The sequence below is a fragment of the Ruditapes philippinarum genome, unplaced genomic scaffold, assembly GCF_026571515.1.
Source record: "Ruditapes philippinarum isolate M1 unplaced genomic scaffold, ASM2657151v2 ctg3229_1_1_1_1, whole genome shotgun sequence".
Lineage (NCBI taxonomy): Eukaryota > Metazoa > Mollusca > Bivalvia > Venerida > Veneridae > Ruditapes > Ruditapes philippinarum.
Window position 1 is genome coordinate 103,992 of NW_026859245.1, and position 24,760 is coordinate 128,751.

Consider the following 24,760-nt stretch of genomic DNA (forward strand, 5'->3'; position numbering starts at 1 on the left):
TCTAGTAAAGAGTTGAATTACTTAATAAGTGCAAATTAATTTATCTTTGTTGCCATGATTACATATTTTTTTTTTGTTATTAAATGGTACCTATATATTCCATTGTTATACAGAATATATAAAATAAAAAGGAAATAACAAAACATATTGTATTGTGTTTATTTAACATAAAAACCATTCACATATATTACTATTACATAAATCAGTAACTCGCAAATATTTACAACAATTACAAATTCTTATTTAAAAACAGTACAGCAGAGTTCATTCTTGTTAACCAATTGTTATATTGCATCATAACAGTGTACATGATTTTGCAAGATAAATTTTTATGGCGTTGAGAATTTATTTTAGAGTAAAACTAAATATATCATTTTCATAAATATACAAAACCTTTGATATCGCAGAAAATAAATAATCTTTTTTCACCATTAGAACAAGAGCTGTTGGAAGGACAGCATGCCTAACTATTCTCAGTGCTTAAAATTAAAACAAGAGCCTAAATAATGAGTAATTGTCTAGGTTCAAAAAGGGCCATAATTCTGTCAAAATCCATATTAGGGTTATAGGCCTTGGACAGTGACCATTATGCTCGCAAATAAATCTAAACTTTTGACCCATTCCCTTCAGCAGATTTGGAGATACAAACTTAAGCACAAAAACTTAACCAAAGTTTTACGCCGACATTAACAACTGGGTGAATAATATAGCTGTCCTTTATTCTTCAAATAGTTGAGCTAAAAATCCACATAAATCAATAAGCCAGGATAAACTTTGTTCATATATCAGAATCTGTTATTCCTGTCTTTAGGTCAGCAAAAGGGTTATACAAGCAAAGAAAAAGTTCCAAAATGCTTGATAAACAGAATCTCTGAATGACATTCAGAGATTCTGTTTATCTCAGACGATAGATGCAACAACTTAAACTATAGAAAAAACTTATTGAAAACATAAAAATAAACTTTTATACTCTGCCTTTATTGTAAAAGAATAAAAAATGTTTTTGTTCTAAATTTGAAATAACAAACTGTTGCCAAAGTAATCTTTCAGAAACTTTTTTCATTTTATGATTTTCATGGTCAAGTTTTTAAAACTATTTTCACCATGTATAAATAAAGTTACTGCATGATGCCTGAACAGCAAGATTACTGCTGTTGTTGAACAACTTAAAGTGAACATCAAATGAACAAACACCTAAGTGTGTACATTAAATGATTAAAACAATAGATTTCACAAAAATATAAGACTGTATCATAAGAAAACAAGCAATAGTGTACACCACTTTTCCATTCAACGTTCCTGCACTGTCATTCTCATTGATCTCTTAAAGTGTTTAAAGTAAACTTTATAACAAAAACATGTTTAACTTAATCACAAATAAGCCATCAAATGGGAGACAATCCAGTTTTCAGCCTTGCTATGACTCGGCAGTGAATGGATTATCTTTCTTGGACAGGTCTATATCTATAAATGAATCGCGAAATGTCCCTTTCTTGAGAAGCTGTAGTTTTATTGGTGTAATTTTCTCGTTTAAACTGTCCTCTGCTGACTCATCCTTCTCTACCTTCTGTGACACAGTAAGTTTAACAATACTACCAGGCTCGATCAGTTGTCTTTCATGTGCCATTGCAAGCTGACTAATAACTCGCCTCTCAACCTTAATAGGAGATAAATTAACTTACATGTAGTTAAATTAAGATATAAATATTCATATTATGAGATAAATAAACATAGTTGTTTAACTAGGCGGAAAAAAAAATGCAGTTTTATTAGGAGATAAATAAACATTGTTTAACAAGCAATTATCATAGTATTGCAAGCAATCCATAAGTCCCCTACCGGATAGAACCCCATCAGCATTCTGAAGGGCCATTGGCCATTCACTAATGTGTAAATTTTTCTCTATTTTAAGTAAATTTGTGGGAAATGTTCTTTAAAAGTGATCACAGGAAAAAGTTTTTATAAACAGACAGACAGACGAACTGAAGGACACTCTAAAGTTAATATTTGAAACATCCCTGTTACCAAAATATAACATTTTAAATAGCAAAATTCTTAAAGAGGAGATAACTCTGGAATTAAAGATGCAATTTCATAAAAAGTTTCAGCTCTTTTTGACTAATCACAAATATTGTTATATTTGCCATGTTTTAAGCATATTTGTTGCCAAGGCAACCAATATTTTTTCAAAATAGGAAGAACAGATAAGACATGCATAATCTCAAGACTGCCATCTACCCATATGTCAAGTTTCATAAAAATATTTCCAGTACTTTTTGAGTTATCACTGGATTCAGTTTATGTGTAAAATTTGCCATATTTTCAGTCTATGTGTTGCCATAGCAACCAGAATTTTCAACATAGGAAGAAAAGAAAAAGACGTGTATAATCTCCAGACTGCCATCTACACATATTACAAGTTTCATAAAAATATTTCTATTACTTTTTGCGTTAACACTGGATCCAGTTTATGTGTAAAAATTGCCATATTTTCAGTCTATTTGTTGCCATAGCAACCAGAATTTTCAACATAGGAAGAAAAGAAAAAGACGTGCATAATCTCCATACTGCCATCTATCCATATATCAAGTTTCATAAAAATATTTCCAGTACTTTTTGCGTTATCACTGGATCCAGTTTATGTGTAAAATTTGCCATATTTTCAGCCTATTTGTTGCCATAGCAACCAGAATTTTCAACATAGGAAGAAAAGAAAAAGACGTGCATAATCTCCATACTGCCATCTATCCATATATCAAGTTTCATAAAAATATTTTCAGTACTTTTCAAGTTATCGCGGGATCCAGTTTTGTGGACGGACGGACTGACGGACTGACAGACAGACGGACGGACAGACGGACGGACGGACAGACGGACGGTAAACCTAAAGTCCCCTCCGGTAAACCGGTAGGGGACTAATAAAGAGATAAATCAACCTATTGGCCTTCGTAGTTATATTATTATGGATTTGAACTCAAACCATGCATTATTCTACAATAACGCACTCAGAATTGATATCTTTTTCCCTAAACAAAAAAAACTTACCTCATATTTCAAAGATCTTGCCCCATAATGTACATCATAACCATCAGCTAATGCATCAACAACTTCATGATCCCAAATTAACTCCATCCCATGTTTCTTCTCAGCCTGCAGTACAGTACATAAATATTTCAGTTTAACCCTATACTTGCTGAATGAGTGTAATGGTTTTGCCCTTCTTTGAATTTGGAACAGTCCATTAGAGATTTAAGGGATTTCAATATCAAAATTCCAAAACTGAGCTGTATACAACCTGGTGAGATTGCATTGATGTGAAGACTGGACTGGGTCTATACTTATTACAAAGATTTATTTCTTTCAATTCCAGCAGGTAAAAGGGTTAAAATTTCAACATGCAAGACAATTATTCTAATCACCTTTGATTTTGTTTCTCAACTTTTCCTTTTTACATGCGAAAATACATACATGTACTTTTAACTTTATTAGTTAAAAGTTTCACTTGAACACTGGGCCCCCGTGTCCACTAAGAAAAGATCACAATCAGGATTAAGTGATCCTGATTTTATTTTCATTGTTTCATAACACTTTAACTGATATTTTGCTAGAAATAAATGGTACTTGTTCGATATCATATGTAAAAAAATGCTGTTTTGCAATGAAATCAAACTATTTTGGGATAAAATCATAGAATATTGGGATAAAATCATCGAATAACAAATAAATACAAAAATAAGGATTCTTTTTAGGATCAAGATCAATAAATGGATCCACTGTAAAATGCCCATATCTTGCAACAATAATAATAAATTTATTCTAAAATTTCATAAACATGCTTATTCAAGTCTAGATTTTTATCAATAATATTTTAAATATTTAATCTATGAGCATAATCATTGGGGAATTATAGAGTTTTTAAATTTGATCCTGATCTTGACCCTTGTGAACATGGCCTGATTCTAAAGAACATCTTTAAAACAAGACTGCATTTGAGAAAAATGCTATGCCACCGCATGGTTCAAATTTCATAGCTGTACATCAAAGGACAAGAAAGTAGGTCACATCATCAAATTCTAGGTCAAAGTTCAATTTTACAACTAAAACTGATTACATGGTCAAAATGTCATTGCTGTACATCAAAGGACAAGAAAGTATCTATGTACATAATGAAAATCAATGACCCCCGGGGCAGAACCAATTTTGACCCCAGGGCTATAATTTGAACAATCTTGCTAGAGGTTCACTACACAATGTTCATGCAAAATATCTTAACTCTTTCCTTTGTAAATTTAGAGAAGATGATTTTTTAAGTTTTAACTATATACATATAAGATAAACCTATGGCTCCCAGGGGCGGGGCTAATTTTTACACAAGAGGCAAAATTTGAACAACTTTGGTAGAGTACCTTTAGATGATATTATTTAACAAATATTAAAGCTCTATGCCTTGTACCTTCAGACAATAAGATTTTTTTATTTTTTACTATATGTATATATTGAAATCAATGACCCCCAGGGCGGGGGCAATTTTGACCCCAGGGCTATAATTTGAACAGTCTTGCTAGAGGTTTACAACACAATGTTTCATGCAAAATATCTAACCTCTAGCATTTGTCAATTGCTAGATGAATTTTTTTTAAATTTTTACTATATACATATAAGGAAAACCAATGACCCCTGGGGTGGGGCCAATTTTGACCCCAGGGCTATAATTTGAACAATCTGGGTAGAAGTCTACCAGACAATGCCTTATGCAAAATATCTAAGCTCTAGGCCTTTTGGATCTTTTAAGTTTTTACTATATGTACATATAGCGAAAATCAATGACCCTGGGGTGGGGCCGATTTTGACCCAAGGGCTATAATTTGAACAATCTTGGTAAGGGTCTACCAGATGATGCCTTATGCAAAATATCTAAGCTCTAGGCCTTTTGGGTTTTTACAAGAAGGTATTTAAGTTTTACTATATGTATATAGTCAAAATCAATGACCCCCGGGGCGGGGCAAATTTTGACCCCAGGGCTATAATTTGAACAATCTTGTTAGAGGTCTACCAGACAATGCCTTATGTAAAATATCTAAGCTCTAGGCCTTTTGGGTCTTTACAAGAAGATTTTTTAAATTTATTCTTATAATTCCTTTTGGTTGCCATGGCAACCAGATTTCTGCATGGAATGAAATTCTTTGAACAACTTTGGAAGCCCTTCACCCAAGGAACAATCCTGCCAAGTTTGGTTGAAATTGGACTAGTGGTTTTTCACAAGAAGATTTTTTAAGTTCACTATATAATCTATATAACACACACAAACACACATACACACAGATGAATCGCTATATGCCACCGCATCGCAGATGCTGCAGTGGCATAAAAACTCCCCTGACTCTTGGATGATCTTACCTCCAACTGTTGTCAAATTTTTGATAATCACAACTTAACCTGACCCTTGCATCACATCTATTTTCAGACTTAGAATATTTTTTCTACTGACACTTGGAATCCACACTTCCCTTACCCTTACAACTTCATATAATATAAATTATGTTATACAATTGTATTACTTGCACAAAATATAGACAATTTACATTAAAGATATACTATGCTCATCCTTGAGTAGAATATTTTAATCACAATTCAGAAATCTATGAAATTCCTACTGAATATGTCTAATTTGAATAAAAGAATGAATAAAACTATGTATGGGAAGCTGCATTCCATATAAGAAGTCAAGTAAAGTTGGGTATTTTGTTCAAAAAACCTGCCAGTTTTTTAATGACCTATAGTATGTAGCATTTTAAACATAACATATCTACAATGTAAGAAGTTAAAACATTATATTTTATATTTACAAAGAGACTGTGTAGAAATTATCAATATTCTCTAATATTGAATTTGAGCATAGTATATCTTCAATATAATAAGAGAAACAGAATGTAAATCATACCCTTTCTGCCCAGAATTTGAGTTCCTTGATAACCAGTTTGCTTAATTCTGACCTAGAGAACGGTAAGAAGTATACAAATTCATTGATCCTGCCAAGAAACTCATCTCTTCGAAAATGTCTCTGGAAAAATAGAGAATATAAGTTATATTTCTGTCTGATGTAAGGAAGGAGTATATTATTTGTAGTAATGTATATGATCATAAGTTCATTAAATGAAATAAAGTTCTCTTCAATAACTGGATTTGAACAAGCTGTAAAATCTTAGTAATTTAAAGTCTGGTGAAAGTTAAGCGATTGAGGCCGTAACATTTTAATAGATTATAAATTTTATTTCTGCATTTATTGAACAACTTGTAAGAATAATCACCAGTACGATTTTGTTCAAATAAAGATTTTTGCTATGTTTTTCAAAATAAAGCTATCACATTGTTATCAAATTCCTTACTATTATTAAAATATCAGATGATAACAAACAAACATCTCAAACTAACAAAACCTAGCAGTAGAACAGCATGCTCCACTTTTCTCAGTACTTGATAATAAAACAAGAGCCTGGATAATATAAAAATTTTTAAGGTACATAAATGCCATAATTTTGTCAAAATCCATGTTAGAGTTATGTGCCTTGGACAGGTACCTTTCATGCTCTTAAATAAGTTTGTGAAGTTTAAACCCATTCCCTACAGTAGTTTTGAAAAAACCAACTTGCACGCAAAAACTTGACCAAAGTGTGACACTGATGCCAGGTTGAGTACAATATCTCTCCGTATTCTTTGAAAAGTCAAGCTAAAAATATAACTATAACTGTTAAACACTTAGCTTACCTTCAATATAGGTCGTACAATGAAGTCTTTAAAGCTCCGAGAAACTGTGATACCTTCATCATTGTTCAAATCATCTGAAAATAACACCATTTTATATATTCATGGTATGATAATAAACCAGTAGAATGATAACTACAATGATAACTGACCTATGTCACCAGTACAGATCAAAACAACCTTGATCATCTAAGCAGTTTGATCAGACACTATACAATTTGTTGATCCAAGTTTTATCTTATTTTAAAGTTGAAAATTGAAAAAAAAATCCTGCTTATGGGATATGCAAAATTAAAAGCAGAGACACTCATTTATTCACACGAAGCAGGGTATTGGAGTTTCAGATGCGTAAATAAAGTTAAATTGTGAGGTAAATGATTATATATGTAGCAGTTTTGATTTTCAGCAACTACAACAGTCAACTTGTTATATTAGATATTCAAAAGACAAAACATTGGAGATAAATGTATCAGATTACTACTTTTATTGTGATGATGCCAAAATTGACATCACTAAATTTCAACATAATCTTTAGCTAGTTATACATAGAAATATCACTGTGTTAATGTAGTAAGCAGTTATGTTAAATCTGACTTGATTAACTAAATATTATATGGAAAATATTCCAGATTTAGTAACAAACATATATAACATTTTAAAATAGCATATATATTAACTGGGTTAAACTTGAAATGTAATAAGATTATGTTATAAACAGAAAGTGACTTTTGTGCATATGTAGTCTTCAGTAAAAGGTTTTACTGTAACTTTCAGCTTGCAGAACAAAGAAATATGGTACTAACCAAGTTTTCCAGCTTTCCTCTGTTTTGAGACTTGCTCAGCTTCTTTACGAAGTTCTAATCCATGTGCTGCTATCTCATCTTGTGCTAAGTTTGATGTCATAATAAAAATGGCATCCTTACATTCTATTGTTTTTCCTTTACCATCTGTTAGTCTACCCTATCAAAATGAAATAAAATATGTTCTAAAAATCAAAGTTTTAGGCAGGTATAAAATGATGGTTATAAGACCTCATTAAGAAGTTGCAACATGATGATTACAAGAACTCATTAAGAAGATGTAACATGATGGTGATAAGACCTCATTAAGAAGTTGTAACATGATGGTTACAAGAACTCATTAAGAAGTTGCAACATGATGGTTACAAGACCTCATTAAGAAGTTGTAACATGATGGTTATCAGACCTCATTAAGAAGTTGTAACATGATGGTTACAAGACCTCATTAAGAAGTTGTAACATAATGGTTATCAGACCTCATTAAGTAGTTGCAACATGATGGTTACAAGACCTCATTTAGAAGTTGCAACATGATGGTTACAAGACCTCATTAAGAAGTTGTAACATGATGGTTACAAGACCTCATTAAGAAGTTGTAACATGATGGTTACAAGACCTCATTAAGAAGTTGTAACATGATGGTTACAAGAACTCATTAAAAAGTTGTAACATGATGGTTATCAGACGTCATTAAGAAGTTGTAACAAGATGGTTACAAGAACTCATTAAGAAGTTGTAACATGATGGTTGCAAGAACTCATTAAGAAGTTGCAACATGATGGTTACAAAACCTCATTAAGAAGTTGCAACATGATGGTTACAAAACCTCATTAAGAAGATGTAACATGATGGTTACAAGACCTCATTAAGAAGTTGCAACATGATGGTTATAACACCTCATTAAGAAGTTGCAACATGATGGTTACAACACCTCATTAAGAAGTTGCAACATGATGGTTACAACACCTCATTAAGAAGTTGCAACATGATGGTTATCAGACCTCATTAAGAAGTTGCAACATGATGGTTATAAGACCTCATTAAGAAGTTGCAACATGATGTTTATAAGACCTCATTAAGCAGTTGTAACATGATGGTTATAAGACCTCATTAGAAAGTTGTAACAAGATGGTTACAAGAACTCATTAAGAAGATGTAACATGATGGTTATCAGACGTCATTAAGAAGTTGTAACATGATGGTTACAAGAACTCATTAAGAAGTTGTAACATGATGGTTATAACATCTCATTGAGAAGTTGTAACATGATGGTGACAAGACCTCATTAAGAAGTTGTAACATGATGGTTATAACATCTCATTGAGAAGTTGTAACATGATGGTTATAAGACCTCATTAAGAAGTTGCAACATGATGGTTATAAGACCTCATTAAGAAGTTGTAACATGATGGTTATAAGACCTCATTAGAAAGTTGTAACAAGATGGTAACAAGAACTCATTAAGAAGTTGTAACATGATGGTTACAAGATCTCATTAAGAAGTTGCAACATGATGGTTACAAGAACTCATTAGGAAGTTGTAACATGATGGTTATAACATCTCTTTGAGAAGTTGTAACATGATCGTGACAAGACCTCATTAAGAAGTTGTAACATGATGGTGACAAGACCTCATTAAGAAGTTGTAACATGATGGTTACAAGAACTCAAAAGGCAGTTGTAACATGATGGTAACAGTACCTGTAACATCATGATGGTTGTAATACGGAATTAACAAGTTGTAACATGGGATTTACTATACATCATCAACCAATTGTAAAATAATACTCACTTTATCTCACTAAACAGTTGTAGTATGATGCTTACTTTATGACATTGAAGTTGTAACATGACAGGTACTATACCATATAAAAAGGTTTTAACATGATGGTTACTGTACCACATCAAATGGATGTAACATGATGCTAACTTTACCTCATCAAACAGTTGTAACATAATGGTCAGGACATCAGTATGTGCCTTGTCCACTTCATCAAACAAAACAACAGCTTTTGGATTTTCTTTCAACAATTTTGTGAGTTGTCCCCCTTCATCATGTCCAACATAACCTGGTGGTGACCCAATAAACTTTGATACCTGAAATATCATAGTTATATATACAGACTCACTTTGAGATCCTATTTTAATTAACATTCAACAGTATAAAGCTATACAGTGGAACTCACCTATAGCAAACTGGGATACAGCATTAACTTGGTTATAAGAAACACTTTCACTAGGTCCCGATCTAATATAAAAATCTTCGTTTTTAGCATACTCACTTATAGTGTATCATTGGTTACAAGAAACTACATATTGAGGTCCAAACCAACCATTAACCACAGTAATTAAGATGTTTATATTAAATTAAGTATTTCGTGGTCACATGATATCACACCTTGACTCGTTTGATTGGCAGAGAATGACATATAACAATATGGCTCAAGTTTTATACATGTTAACTGAAGCAAGTAACCGATAATCTGCCTTCTTTTGTATAGCCAAGAGTTAAATCAGATAATTTGTGTCCATTATAAAATTGGAATGGGAATGACTAAAAAGTGGCCAATAACTCTGTATCAAACAGTTTTTAAAAATAAACTTATATTATTCAACAACTGTTTTACCTCATGTTTCTGTTGGTATTCAGACATGTCAAGTCGGATAAATCCCTGAAATGATTAAATCAACATAATAAAATAGCTAATACAATAATTCATTGATAAAGTTTAGTTTAAGTGAAAGTGTGAATGCCAGAACAAATTGTTAAATTTTGTGACTATAATCTGACTGTAACACATCTTTAAAAATATTATAACCAAAAACGTTGTGTTAAATTGTTTTTAGTTGGGTTTTATGTCTCTATCACACATTATGGATCATATGGCAACTTTCTATCTTTACTGTTAAAGGAAGACCTCAGGTACTCTTCTGTGCACAAATACGGGCACCAGAGTAGAACCACTGATATTCCGTAAGCTAGCTGGATGACTTCCTAACACAAAAGAAATTATAATCTGTGTCCGGATTTCCACAGACAGCTGTGAGGGGCAAGTGGTTTGAAGTCAACAACCTTAAACCACTCAGCCACTGTTGCCCATTAAACATTGTATTAAATTGCACAGCAGAATGTTTGATGAATATATGTATGAACATAGTATTTTTCAGTTCCAGTATTGGTTAATCACATGTTTCTCCAGGATGATGTGGTTGACAGTACATCTATTGTAATTTACATATCACTACTGCTTCAAATGAATCATGGAAAATAAAAGTACTGCTTGTGAAAGCACTGGTACATTATATAGAGTCTAAGTACATACCAATATCTAACAATTTTAATATGAATGACAATATCATAATATTACAAGGTATAATACAGATTATGAATCAGTTATCAGATATATGTTCAATTATATCTGTTTTAATTGGGTAAAGACATAGCATACACATAGTTATCATGCATTTACCTTTTTCAAATCTTTATGCATGTAGTTTGCTACTTGTTTCGCAAGTTCTGTTTTACCTGAAATTTCATAAATAAAATAATGTTTAAACGGATTTGTCTTATTATGATAAATAAATAAAAACAGCATGCCTATTTTAGTTTCCGTTACTCTCAGAACCTCTTTTTTACAGATAAATTTGCTGGTAAAATGAACCTCTTTTTTACAAATAAGTTTGCTGGAAAATGCTTTTTATTAGATCATAATTCGCCCCATTAAAGCAAAAAGGTACCAAGCCACACTTTGGCCAAAAATGACTTTTTAACATTTTTCATTATGTTTTAATGTTATCTTAAATCTGTAGAAATATCTCTATAGTATCATGTTTATTTACAGACATATAAGGTTATGTAAAAAGGTACTATGTCAATATTTTCCCATTTAGTAATGCAAAAAGGTACCATATGCATATCAGTTTGAGCAAAAAGGTACCAAGTGTCACATAGTACCTTTTTGCATTGTATGACTATATATGTTTTGAGCATTTTTTTAAATGCAAAAAGGAACCATGTGTCACATGGTCCCTTTCTGCACACAAAGAATCTACGACCCTTAAGATTATTTTATATATTAAATTGTTTGCTTGGAACCTTTTAGCTTTTTAATGAAAACACAATCTAGATGTTGCTAAGGACATCAAATATAACAATAAATCCCAGAGTATTGTTTCTGTTTAGAATTGAGGAATGATAACAGTGCGAAGATAATGATAGTGTATAAATGACTTCTTCACAAAAATGTGGAGGTAAAAAGAAAAGTAATTGACTGTACTCTTGCCAACAAGATACATGGGTTATTTGGAAGGAGAAGCATGCCAGGGAAGCGTACATCTGCAAATAAACTAGATTATGATACAGTTAAATTGGTGAAACAGCATAAAGAGTAATTTCCTAAAATAAAATATCATTATACAAGAAAAATTACTGAAAGAAACAATACCTATCTCATGACTATGACTTAAACATTAAAAAGATGTGGACACTGTAAACTATTGAATGTGAAATGAAAGAAATAAAAACAACATATATACAGGAAGGCAGTAGGCACATCAAGGAACAATATATTGAACATCAAAACAAAAGAAAATTCACAAGAAGAAAAGATTTAAAATAAAGTTGGAGCAATGGGTGACACATTCGTTTACGTTGCATGTTTTGATCTCAAAGCCGTTGTAACAACCCCTTGCTCATTAGTGAGGGAGCTTTACTATTCAAGAAAACTCTGTTGCTACACAACTTGACAGTATGTTCCTTATGAGACAACAAGAGCGATCAGTAATCACATGTGTCGCCTCATGATGGCCAATTTCATGTTGGGACAAATTTTGTGACAGACAGACAGACAGACGGACAGTGCACAACTAAACTTGGTACTGATCATTCCTGTAAAGTTTGGATAAAATTGCACCAGTAGTTTATGAGGAGTAGTCCGGACAAGCTTTTGCGTATCTGGCAACACACAGAAAAAAAGACCTTTTTATCAAAGGGCCATAACTCGGCCAAAAATCATTCAACCGGAAAACCCGTGCATTATGCGCAAGGACTTGAGCTACAGATCAATACTGTAAAGTTTCATTGAAATTGCATAAGTGGTATAAGAGAAGTAGTCCGGACAAACTTCAAAAATAAAAATTATTAAAGGGCCATAACTCTGACAAAAATCATTGAACCGGAAAATGCCAAGCAGCAAAGCTGTACAATGAAAGCACCTGTAACGCCTGCCAAGCAGCAAAGCTGTACAATGAAAACACCAGTAGCACCTGCCATGCAGCAAAGCTCTACAATGAAAACACCTGTAACGCCTGCCAAGCAGCAAAGCTGTACAATGAAAACACCTGTAACGCCTGCCAAGCAGCAAAGCTGTACAATGAAAACACCAGTAGCACCTGCTATGCAGCAAAGCTCTACAATGAAAACACCTGTAACGCCTGCCATGCAGCAAAGCTGTACAATGAAAACACCTGTAACGCCTGCCAAGCAGCAAAGCTGTACAATGAAAACACCAGTAGCACCTGCCATGCAGCAAAGCTCTACAATGAAAACACCTGTAACGCCTGCCAAGCAGCAAAGCTCTACAATGAGAACACCTGTAACGCCTGCCAAGCAGCAAAGCTGTACAATGAAAACACCTGTAACGCCTGCCAAGCAGCAAAGCTGTACAATGAAACACCAGTAGCACCTGCCATGCAGCAAAGCTCTACAATGAAAACACCTGTAACGCCTGCCAAGCAGCAAAGCTGTACAATGAAAACACCAGTAGCACCTGCCATGCAGCAAAGCTCTACAATGAAAACACCTGTAACGCCTGCCAAGCAGCAAAGCTCTACAATGAAAACACCTGTAACGCCTGCCAAGCAGCAAAGCTGTACAATGAAAACACCTGTTACGCCTGCCAAGCAGCAAAGCTCTACAATGAAAACACCTGTAACGCCTGCCAAGCAGCAAAGCTGTACAATGAAAACACCTGTTACGCCTGCCAAGCAGCAAAGCTGTACAATGAAAACACCTGTAACGCCTGCCAAGCAGCAAAGCTGTACAATGAAAACACCTGTTACGCCTGCCAAGCAGCAAAAGCTGTACAATGAAAACACCTGTAACGCCTGCCAAGCAGCAAAGCTGTACAATGAAAACACCTGTAACACCTGCCAAGCAGCAAAGCTGTACAATGAAAACACCTTTTACGCCTGCCAAGCAGCAAAGCTGTACAATGAAAACACCTTTTACGCCTGCCAAGCAGCAAAGCTGTACAATGAAAACACCAGTAGCACCTGCTATGCAGCAAAGCTCTACAATGAAAACACCTGTAACGCCTGCCAAGCAGCAAAGCTGTACAATGAAAACACCTGTAACGCCTGCCAAGCAGCAAAGCTGTACAATGAAAACACCTGTAACGCCTGCCAAGCAGCAAAGCTGTACAATGAAAACACCTGTAACGCCTGCCAAGCAGCAAAGCCTGTACAATGAAAAACACCTGTAACGCCTGCCAAGCAGCAAAGCTGTACAATGAAAACACCTGTAACGCCTGCCAAGCAGCAAAGCTGTACAATGAAAACACCTGTTACGCCTGCCAAGCAGCAAAGCTGTACAATGAAAACACCTTTTACGCCTGCCAAGCAGCAAAGCTGTACAATGAAAACACCAGTAGCACCTGCTATGCAGCAAAGCTCTACAATGAAAACACCTGTAACGCCTGCCAAGCAGCAAAGCTGTACAATGAAAACACCTGTAACGCCTGCCAAGCAGCAAAGCTGTACAATGAAAACACCTGTAACGCCTGCCAAGCAGCAAAGCTGTACAATGAAAACACCTGTAACGCCTGCCAAGCAGCAAAGCTGTACAATGAAAAACACCTGTAACGCCTGCCAAGCAGCAAAGCTGTACAATGAAAACACCTGTAACGCCTGCCAAGCAGCAAAGCTGTACAATGAAAACACCTGTAACGCCTGCCAAGCAGCAAAGCTGTACAATGAAAACACCTGTAACGCCTGCCAAGCAGCAAAGCTGTACAATGAAAACACCAGTAGCACCTGCCAAGCAGCAAAGCTGTACAATGAAAACACCTGTAACGCCTGCCAAGCAGCAAAGCTGTACAATGAAAACACCTGTAACGCCTGCCAAGCAGCAAAGCTGTACAATGAAAACACCTGTAATGCCTGCCAAGCAGCAAAGCTGTACAATGAAAACACCTGTAACGCCTGCCAAGCAGCAAAGCTGTACAATGAAAACACCTGTAACGCCTGCCAAGCAGCAAAGCTGTACAATGAAAACAACAGTAGCACCTGCCAAGCATGCAAAGCTGTACAATGAAAACACCAGTAGCACCTGCCAAGCAGCAAAGCTGTACAATGAAAACACCTGTAACGCCTGCCAAGCAGCAAAGCTGTACAATGAAAACACCTGTAACGCCTGCCAAGCAGCAAAGCTGTACAATGAAAACACCTGTAACGCCTGCCAAGCAGCAAAGCTGTACAATGAAAACACCTGTAATGCCTGCCAAGCAGCAAAGCTGTACAATGAAAACACCAGTAGCACCTGCCAAGCAGCAAAGCTGTACAATGAAAACACCTGTAACGCCTGCCAAGCAGCAAAGCTGTACAATGAAAACACCTGTAATGCCTGCCAAGCAGCAAAGCTGTACAATGAAAACACCTGTAACGCCTGCCAAGCAGCAAAGCTGTACAATGAGAATGATTCTGATTTTGACTAATAATGTAAGAGATTTTGACATAGGCATTGAGATTGATCACAGAGGAAGACTTTCAAAACATGAAGTGTGATATTTGTATCAGACATTTACTGAAAACACAAGAATATTATTATTTGTATCATTGTAGAATAAAATTGTAACCAAATGATGCTTAATGTTAATATTATTGGGACAAAAAGGTGCCAACTGCCATATGGTACCTTTTTTGATATATTCGACAGCAAATGTTAAAAATCATACAATGCAAAAAGGGGCCAAGCGTTCATATGGTACCTTCTTGCATTTGTCGGACAAAATATTTATTAGTGCAAAAAGGAACCATTTCCTTTAATTGATTAATTATCACTAATTAGTAATATATAAGATTTCCAACTTTTTGAGCATGTACATTCAAATATTATCTAAATATATGTGAAGTTTCTTTCCCATGTTGTAAAAACCTGATTTGATATGGAACTTCAAATCTTTAAACGTGATTTTCTCGAAAACATTAAAATGTCACTTGGTACCTTTTTGCTTTAAAAATAAGGGAAATGCTTCGCGCAGGTGCCCGTCAATGTTAACTAAAATACAATTTAAACCAGCTTAACTATATTAATGTACTGAATGTCTCTATGATACATACCTATACCAGAGGATCCGAGAAACAAGAATACAAGTGGGTGGTCCTCATCATACCAACCATTCTCTTTTCTTCTGATCGCTATATATATAGATAACATGATAAATCCTTACTTAAAGCAAGCTTAGCAAATGTAAAAACAACTCTATCACAAGGATTCTCCGAGAACAATGGAAAATTAGGATTTTGAATAAATTTTTAAAATTCTGCTTAGTTCTTGGAAGGTCTTAATTTACACTTAACTGATTAAAACTTAGAAATAATATTCTTGACATTTCTATTACATTTATAGAGGATATTGAATGAGTGTAAGTTCAATACTGAATTTATTGCACGAGTTGAATAAAATTATATTATGCGAGCCTGTGGCGAGCATAATATTATTTTATTCAACGAGTGCAATAAATTCAGTAATGAACTTACACGAATTTAATATTCTATTTATCACATACCCAAAATAAAGACCGTTTAAAGTGAAATAAGAGTCATTTTCATTGACGCGCCTATAGTATAACGCCAACATTCAGCAAGTCTTTACACTATGTTTGTATAACGCTAATGACGTCACGTCAAAATATATGCACGACCGTGCAATACCATTTTTACGGAGTCGCAAAATCGGCACGGGTGTGTGATAAAAAGCATTGTTGAATCAATTACTCAAAATTTTTAGGAAAAATTATGACAAATTTCTTAAACAATCATTGTTCAATGTATATTTCATGCCGTTATAGTTCTATTTTATGGATCTTTTAATTTTTGGATTCTTCCTAAATTTCACCTTTTAAGTAATAAGCGTGTCAAGTTAAGTTTAAATTTAACATTAAGGTAATATAGACATACCTGAGGCGACCATATTGATGGCACCCTCTTGTCCTATAATATGTTCCTTCAACCTCTGTTCTAGAGGATATCGTCTTCTCTCCTCCGCTGCCAGCTTATCCTTCTCAGCTTTAAACTGTAAACATGTATTAAAGTAGTGATTAACTAATGCAAGCAAATGTAGGGAATTAGTCTCAATTTAAATTTATATAGCATATTCAAGCAAGTGTAATGAATAAGTAACAATTTAAATTGATATAGCATACATGTATATTATCACCCCTCACTTTTTTCGTAATGCTTATTTCCCATAGGCCTCTGGGAGTTATTCTTACTGTTAATGCAAGTGTACCACATGACTACGAATTTTGTACTGTTACATAGGTAACAGTATTTTTTAACAGTATAAAATCTGGTCACGTGGTCTTTTTTCTAAATAAAATGAAATAAAATGGCCGCCATTTTTTTCTCGATTCATTCTTATTTTCGACGATAGGGCATCGCCGAAGTAACTATTACTCTGATAAAATTTAGTTCTTTGCACCCTAGAGTCCCTTTTGCGTATTAAATATCTTTTTGTTGAATAGTCAACAGGAAACATTCGTTTTCAACGGAAGTAATTGTAATGTAAATAATTTTGTGTCAAACTGGAACATGCAGACAATTAAAGCATGCAACAAAGGATAATTTAACAATTTTAACCAGTGAAACGTTACAGATAGAGTTGGAGGACAGACATCTGTAGGATATCATCGTTATTTTCTAAATGCACTTTGTCAAAAACCATGCGAAGAATATTCTGGATGCAGAAGGATCAGATTTCACAGATCATAACCTTATAAATGGGTTAGTGTTTTGTTTTCTGAATAAAACACAGCTTATTTTATGTTTATGACTGGTAGATATCATCACTTGCCTAAAGAATAAAAGAAAAACAGCTTCTCAAGTAGGCCTACAGTGCACTTAAAACTTGCAAGGTAAGGACAGTTTAGTTATTGCTTCTCGTGGCTTATTTTTGTTACAGTTAGATTTAGTTGCCAAATTGAGATCATCACAGTATTTGTTCGGGGTAATAAAATAAATAACACATGGGTTTGTGGGTAACAGTAAAAATATCATCCCTCGTATAAATATATATACTGATAGTCTATATGTTCACTTCATTATAGTAAATCCTTTTCTTGCAGGTTGTGATTAACCTTTGTAACCAGTAAAGAGCAAGGCCAGCCTGCAACTCTGCAACTCTGTGCAGTCTAACCAGGCTCTATAGAATTAGTGTTGGTAGCTCTATTCTTTTGTTTTGATATTATAATCCCTTAAACTTTGAAGGAGATGTTCCAAATTCAAAGCAGGGCAATTCTATTACACAGATAGACAGAAGATTAACATGGGTTAACATCAGCTAAAAAGGGCACTTCCATCAATAAACTTGATGATGGGCTCAAACACACAATTTATCAACCAAGTATCAAATTACCTCATTGACATGGGATATATTATTTTAAGGGTTAAATTAAACTTTTCTATTCAAGCAAATTGAGATTTGTATTATTATGTTAACATACTAATTGTTCAGTGCTCGTTCAATCCCAACAAACTTAATTTTGGAAAAGCATGATTGTGGTCTCCTCACAATCCTTTATTTTTATGTTAATTTACAGTGGACCTAATTTAACTTTGGAATAGAATTATGTTTTTATTTGACAGGATAAAGGTATCTCCATTGAATACATTCAGCTTATTAAACAAATTTTTATTCACCTTCTTTAACATTTTTTTTAAAACTATTAAATGAATAATGATACTTCACAGAGTAGGAAATTGCTTTAAAAATCTTGCATCCTTTAAAGAGTCAAATAATAAAGACTAAGAGACCCTTACCTTTTTCTCACTGTTAGCTATTAATTGTTTTATCTCTGGTTTTGTGGTATACATTTCTGGTTTATGACCATTACTGTTTTCTATGGTGGGATCAGCTCCTTCAAAAAAGCAAACCTTCAAATTAGTTCATCCACTAATCTTAAACCCTTAGTCTGCTGAATTTCTTAAATCTACTTGACCAGCTTCTATTTTAGAAAATGTCATTTTGGGAATATCAAGATGAAATTTAAAGTATGCCAGCAAACAGTGCAGTCGATCAGGCACTATACTGGTGGTAAAGGTTAATAAATTTTGTTTCAGCAGGTTAAGGGTAAGCTATTTTTGTGAGCATGCAGTAACACTAGTTCATCCTAAAAAAAAATAATGGCCAACGTTAAAGTTTCTGGACAGCATCACCAATGACAACCTGACTGTAGGAACAGCTCGAAACACATAAAACATTACCGGTCCGCTCTCTTTCTTTAAGTAGACAATTTGTTTCCCGATCTTATATTTTCAGAAACGATTTTGTCATTGATGCGCTTTTAAGAGCTCTCTGGACACTGTTTTAAAGAAGGCATAACAGTGATATGATGCACTTTTCCAAGATATAATTACTGAAATACTTTAAGTTTAAAACAACACTGAATTGTTTTTCCAACAGGAAATAAAAGCTGAAGGTTGCTTTAACGAATTATTGTTCAATTTAAAACAAATTCTTCTACAACTTAAAAACAGGTCAGAGAATAATACCATGTCCTGTTGATTCATTAAGTGTTAAATTGAACACTCAAATTCATGTCAATGAAAATACAATGTAGGCATCTTAGAACTCAATAGTATTTTTTATACAATATTTTGGACAATACAAGGAGTTAGTGAAATGAAAAATCAATGATGTGTAAATAAAGAGTTATACCAGCATCAAGCAAGATTTTAACAATATCTCCAGCATCCATGAGAGCAGCATAATGTAAAGCTGTGCAGTCCTTATAGTTGGCATTGGCACGTAATCTGTGACTAAATTCTTCCTCTCGACTTCTATGTACTGAAAATATAAACCATGATAAGTCAGAACATTGGTATTTATAAGCTTTTAAATTATTGTATTTATAATACACATTTTGATACATTTTTGTATATTCTTTATTGAGTCATCCCAGTTGTTCATGAACATTATCTTTCTTTATAAAAAAAATTATGCAAGCTTTATTTCAAGTCCTGATATTATAAACCATTAGGAAATTTATTTCTGTCTTACACCAAGTAAATAGCTCTTCACTGCATTTTATTTCCCCTTCTCTACATTAGCTAAAGTTTGCTATTTTCAATATTTGTCAATTCCTTATTGAGAGGCACGATATGTACTTGTTAGTTATGATATCATGTTGAGATACAACAATGTATGTTTCTTATAAGTAAATCTGTACTTACAAAACATTTATTATTATCCTTTTTAAAGTTTTAAAATTTCTAAATTATTTAACAAAATTTCAAAATTTGTTTTCGTTACTAAGTACATTGTATCATATTTCCTGGCATTTTATTACAACATACCGTGCATTGCATGCATGTGTTTCTCCTGGGACACCTGATTAATGGTGCTGTAATCATCGCCTAGGTTAACGTCGGCCCCGGCCGCTATCAGCTGTTCTACAGCGCTGTAATAGAATATCATTTTTGTCACTCATTGGTAACAACTGAAAATAATGAAACTCTAACAAAAAAATCATTAACCAATATGAGGTACAAAACAAAGTACAATTTTGAGACTCATCTTGACAATAGAAATAGAACTTTTGTCTCAGGTATCAAAAAAGTTATATAAATGAATACTTGCAAGACACATTTTCAGCAGTCATAAAATTAGTGTTGCTAATACATAATGACAATAATATATTTTACTAAGTATTATCCATTATAGGGGCAATGTTGGATTAATACATTTCCTAACTTCTGAATTATAACCATTTAAAACTGTATTTAATTTCACTGTTTTATTTCCTGTATAATTACATGTAGCAGAATGAAACATTATTATGATTAAATTGATACTGTTCACATAACACAATTCAATCAAACCTTTAAAGATCACCACAGTCATTACTTCATACTAGTTAACAATGCAAGCACTTATACAAAGGGAGAAAATAAAGCTATGTGTCTTGGTCATTTACCTGCACTCATATTCTTAAAGATACTTGAGGTTTTAAGAAAATACATTTAGTGATTTTGAAAAAAGAACCTGACCATTAGCAAGACATTGTTTAAAGTTAACAAAAGTGTATAATCGCCTGCAAACACCTTCACTAGAGTAAAGGGACTTTAAAATATGTGGAGTATCAAGAGAATACCTTTAACGCTTAACTGATATGATGTTGCATACAAAAACCTTAACTTAAACTATATAAAGTTAAGCAAATGCTTTTAAAAGCAAGTACAACAGTCCAAATAATATTTTAAAACCATCATCTGTATTACGGAGGATAAAGAATCTGAAAATATCAATATTCTTACTGAACATTTTTGTTAATAGCAGCCACATGGAGAGCTGTCCATCCTAATGCATGTCTCCTGTTAACATCTACACCACTGCTGATAAGACTGCAATTGAAATGAAAAAGTATAATGAAAAAATCTTAATTAAAGTCTCAATTTTTTTGTTGCAGTTTTTTCTTACAATATGAAGAAAGCTTAGAAAAATAAAACACATTACAGAAAATTCTCTATTCTTGAATTTAAATATCTGTATCATTGGAGGATCTTTCACAAATTTAAAGTGAATGTCTTTATTTTAATGTTTAAGTTACCTTCTAATGGCATAGTTGTCACCATTTTTAACAGCAAACAAGAGTCTTTCATCTTTAAAAGAAAAATAATATACAGTTAATATTGTTATATCAACAATGATGAATGAGACTAACTACATACTAAAATAGTGATTTTTTTCTATAACTTAAAAATAAATGTACTATGCTCATCTTTGAATTAAATACTTTCATTGCTGAAATTTATTGAAATCTGAGAAATACTTACTGAATATGTCTAATTAAATGAATGAAATGAATAAGAGAATGCACAAACTATGTTGTTGTTTTTTTTTCTTTTAGACATTTAGTTACTTCTGAAATTTAATCTATCTTCCAATAGTGTCAACCCATCTAATATATAAGACATAGCTAGAGAGTCTGATCAGAGACATATAATACTTGGAAGTCAAAGACTGGGAATAAAAAGTAGGCCCAGGCTTTGGCTTGCCCAGCTATAGACAACATGTGTATATTTAAAAGGAAATCAAACCAAAAAAAAACAATCAAAACATATATAGATTTCTTTACCTATTGACCTTTTTGAAAACCTAGCTAAACACCGTTTTCCGGTACGTTACCGTTTTAGCTCTGGGGAATTACACCAAATGAAGTACATAACACAGTTACGAGATATGTCTATTTTTCAATTATTATTTAACCGTTTAGGGTGAAAAAAATTGATGTTTTTGAAAATTATCAATATTTGTTTAATATCTATTGCAAATTATTCAAAATAATAAATTGTTTATAATGAAAATCAATAAAATTCAAACAGACGTAGTGGAATCTTCCATAATAAATAAGGTTATTTTCTGCGTAAACTTGTATATTTACTTTATTTTTTGTATGGAATTATTCATGCAATGATATTTAATTATTTTCTTATAAAGAAATAACTGTTTCATTTCAGTTTAATTTAAAACTAGAACTATCACTAAATGTGATTAATACCCCCACAAGACTGCTTCAGAAATGAGGATGTTACTAGTAACAGAATACCTTGTAAAAGAATTGAAATATAGAGTTATGGTTGTGGGCAATTAAAGATAGTTGTGGTTCTTGTATGTTGCATTTTCTTTCAATGTGGTTGGCCATTAATGAAGTTTTATTGAATTACTCTGTAATAAGTCCAGAAAGACAAGGAAAAGGAACAAAGGGCAATAACTCTATAAATACTGAAGATGGAGTTATAGTTCTTGTGCACTGCACTTCCTCTTATTGTGCTTGACCATTGTATGAAGTTGTTTTGAATTCCAACCAGTACCTTTTAAGTTATGCTCCGGACAAGGAAAAGTATCAAAGGGAAGTAACTCTGTATTTTGTCAAAATGGAGTTTTGGCTCTTGTGCACTGCACTTCCTTTTAATGTCCTTGACAACTGTATGAAGTTGTATTGAATTCCAAACAGTAGTTTTCAAGTTATGCTCTGGACAAGGAAAAGTAACAAAGGGCAATAACTCTGTAAATACTGAAGATGGAGTTATGGTTCTTGTGCACTGCACTTCCTCTCAATGTGCTTGATTATTGTATGAAGTTATATTGAATTCCAACCGTTAGTCTTCAAGTTATGCTCCGGACAAAAAAAGCAATGGAAAAGTAACAAAGGGCAATAACTCTGTAAAAAGTCAAGATGGAGTTATGGTTCTTGTGCACTGCACTTCCCCTTATTGTGCTTGACCATTGTATGAAGTTGTTTTGAATTCCAACCAGTAGTTTTCAAGTTATGCCCTGGACAAGGAAAAGTAACAAAGGGCAATAACTCTGTAATAAGTCAAGATGGAGTTATGGTTCTTGAGCATTGCACTTCCTCTCAATGTGCTTGACCATTGTATGAAGTTATAATGAGTTCCAACAATTAGTCTTCAAGTTATAGTCCGGACAAAAGAATGCAATGGAAAAGTAACAAAGGGCAATAACTCTGTAATTACTTTAGATAGAGTTATGGTTCTTGTGCACTGCACTTCCCCTTATTGTGTTTGACAATTGTATGAAGTTGTTTTTCATTCCAACCAGTAGTTTTCAAGTTATGCCCCGGACAAGGAAAAGTAACAAAGGGCAATAACTCTGTAATTAGTCACGATTGAGTTATGGTTCTTGTGCACTGCACTTCCTCTCAATGTGCTTGACCATTGTATGAAGTTATAATGAATTCCAACCATTAGTCTTCAAGTTATGGTCCGGACAAAAGAAAGCAATGGAAAAGTAACAAAGGGCAATAACTCTGTAATTACTTTAGATAGAGTTAATGGTTCTTGTGCACTGCACTTCCCCTTATTGTGTTTGACAATTGTTTGAAGTTGTTTTGAATTCCAACCAGTAGTTTTCAAGTTATGCCCTGGACAAGAAAAAGTAACAAAGGGCAATAACTCTGTAATTAGTCAAGATAGAGTTATGGTTCTTGTGCACTGCACTTCCTCTCAATGTGCTTGACCATTGTATGTAGTTATATTGAATTCCAACCATTAGTCTTCAAGTTATGCTCCAGACAAGGAAAATGCAACGGACGTCTGGACCGACCTACCGACCGACCACCGGGTGACTCCTATATACCCCCCCCCCCAAACTTCGTTTTTGGGGGTATAAAAAGGCCGAAAACATTGAGTTCGCTATTACACTCCATTAGGTAAATTCCCCAGAGCTATGTACAGAAAGTACCGGAAAAAGGCGTTTAGCAATGTTTTCGAATTCGTGAATCTAGTGAAATTTTCAGTGTCATTTCTAGTTAGGCACCGGTATTCCGTAACAATCACTTAATAATAATTGTTAAAGTTTTCCCATTGAAAACAGAATCGGTGCATGAAATACTGAATGAAACCATTAAAAAAACAGAAAATGAAGAAAAATGAAAAACTATTTTTTTATAAACATGACTCCCCCATTCATATAGGCTTTGCCTAATTTCCTATTTTAATACTTTATAAGAGTCTAGACTCGGGTCTGATGCAATCATCTGATAGAGCTTTCATGTGCATTAAACAATAGCAAAAAGGGCACATTCGTCTGGAATAAGGTTTATTTAGTTAAAGTCACCAAACCTGTACTCACTGTTATCACTGCCACGTCCATCGTCTTGACTATATGCAAAAAGTAAACCATTACGCAATAAATAACAGCCGGTGCCGAATGTCGTTCCAATGAAAATAGCTTTAGTGGTTTCGATATTAGAACCAGTTAACAATGAAAAGTTGAAAAATGGTCCTTTTAATTTAGCATTACTCTTTAATCGAGGAATATGTGTTTTAGTTGTCAAACAACGCCTTACAATTAAAAAATTACATAATTTACAAGTTCGCGAAATAAGTTTCGTTCCAGCAGTCGCCATGTTTAACGCAAATAAGTCTACGGCAACTTTACGACATACATATTTTTTTTT

General features: G+C 33.6%; 1 protein-coding gene across 1 annotated transcript; it reads right to left on the minus strand.

Moving 5' to 3' along the window:
• Positions 1–1,221: 1,221 nt before the first annotated feature.
• On the minus strand, positions 1,222–24,729 carry LOC132755763 (mitochondrial disaggregase-like). The gene is made up of 16 exons (XM_060746678.1): positions 24,433–24,729; positions 21,389–21,440; positions 21,096–21,182; positions 20,136–20,239; positions 19,498–19,626; positions 18,600–18,697; positions 16,740–16,854; positions 15,900–15,977; positions 11,033–11,088; positions 10,190–10,234; positions 9,498–9,659; positions 7,566–7,722; positions 6,766–6,839; positions 5,942–6,061; positions 3,046–3,150; positions 1,222–1,657 (listed from the first exon to the last, which is right to left on the minus strand). Exons 1-16 carry the CDS (start codon positions 24,707–24,709, stop codon positions 1,418–1,420), a joined length of 1,899 nt encoding a protein of 632 aa, XP_060602661.1. The 5' UTR covers positions 24,710–24,729; the 3' UTR covers positions 1,222–1,417.
• Positions 24,730–24,760: the final 31 nt, after the last annotated feature.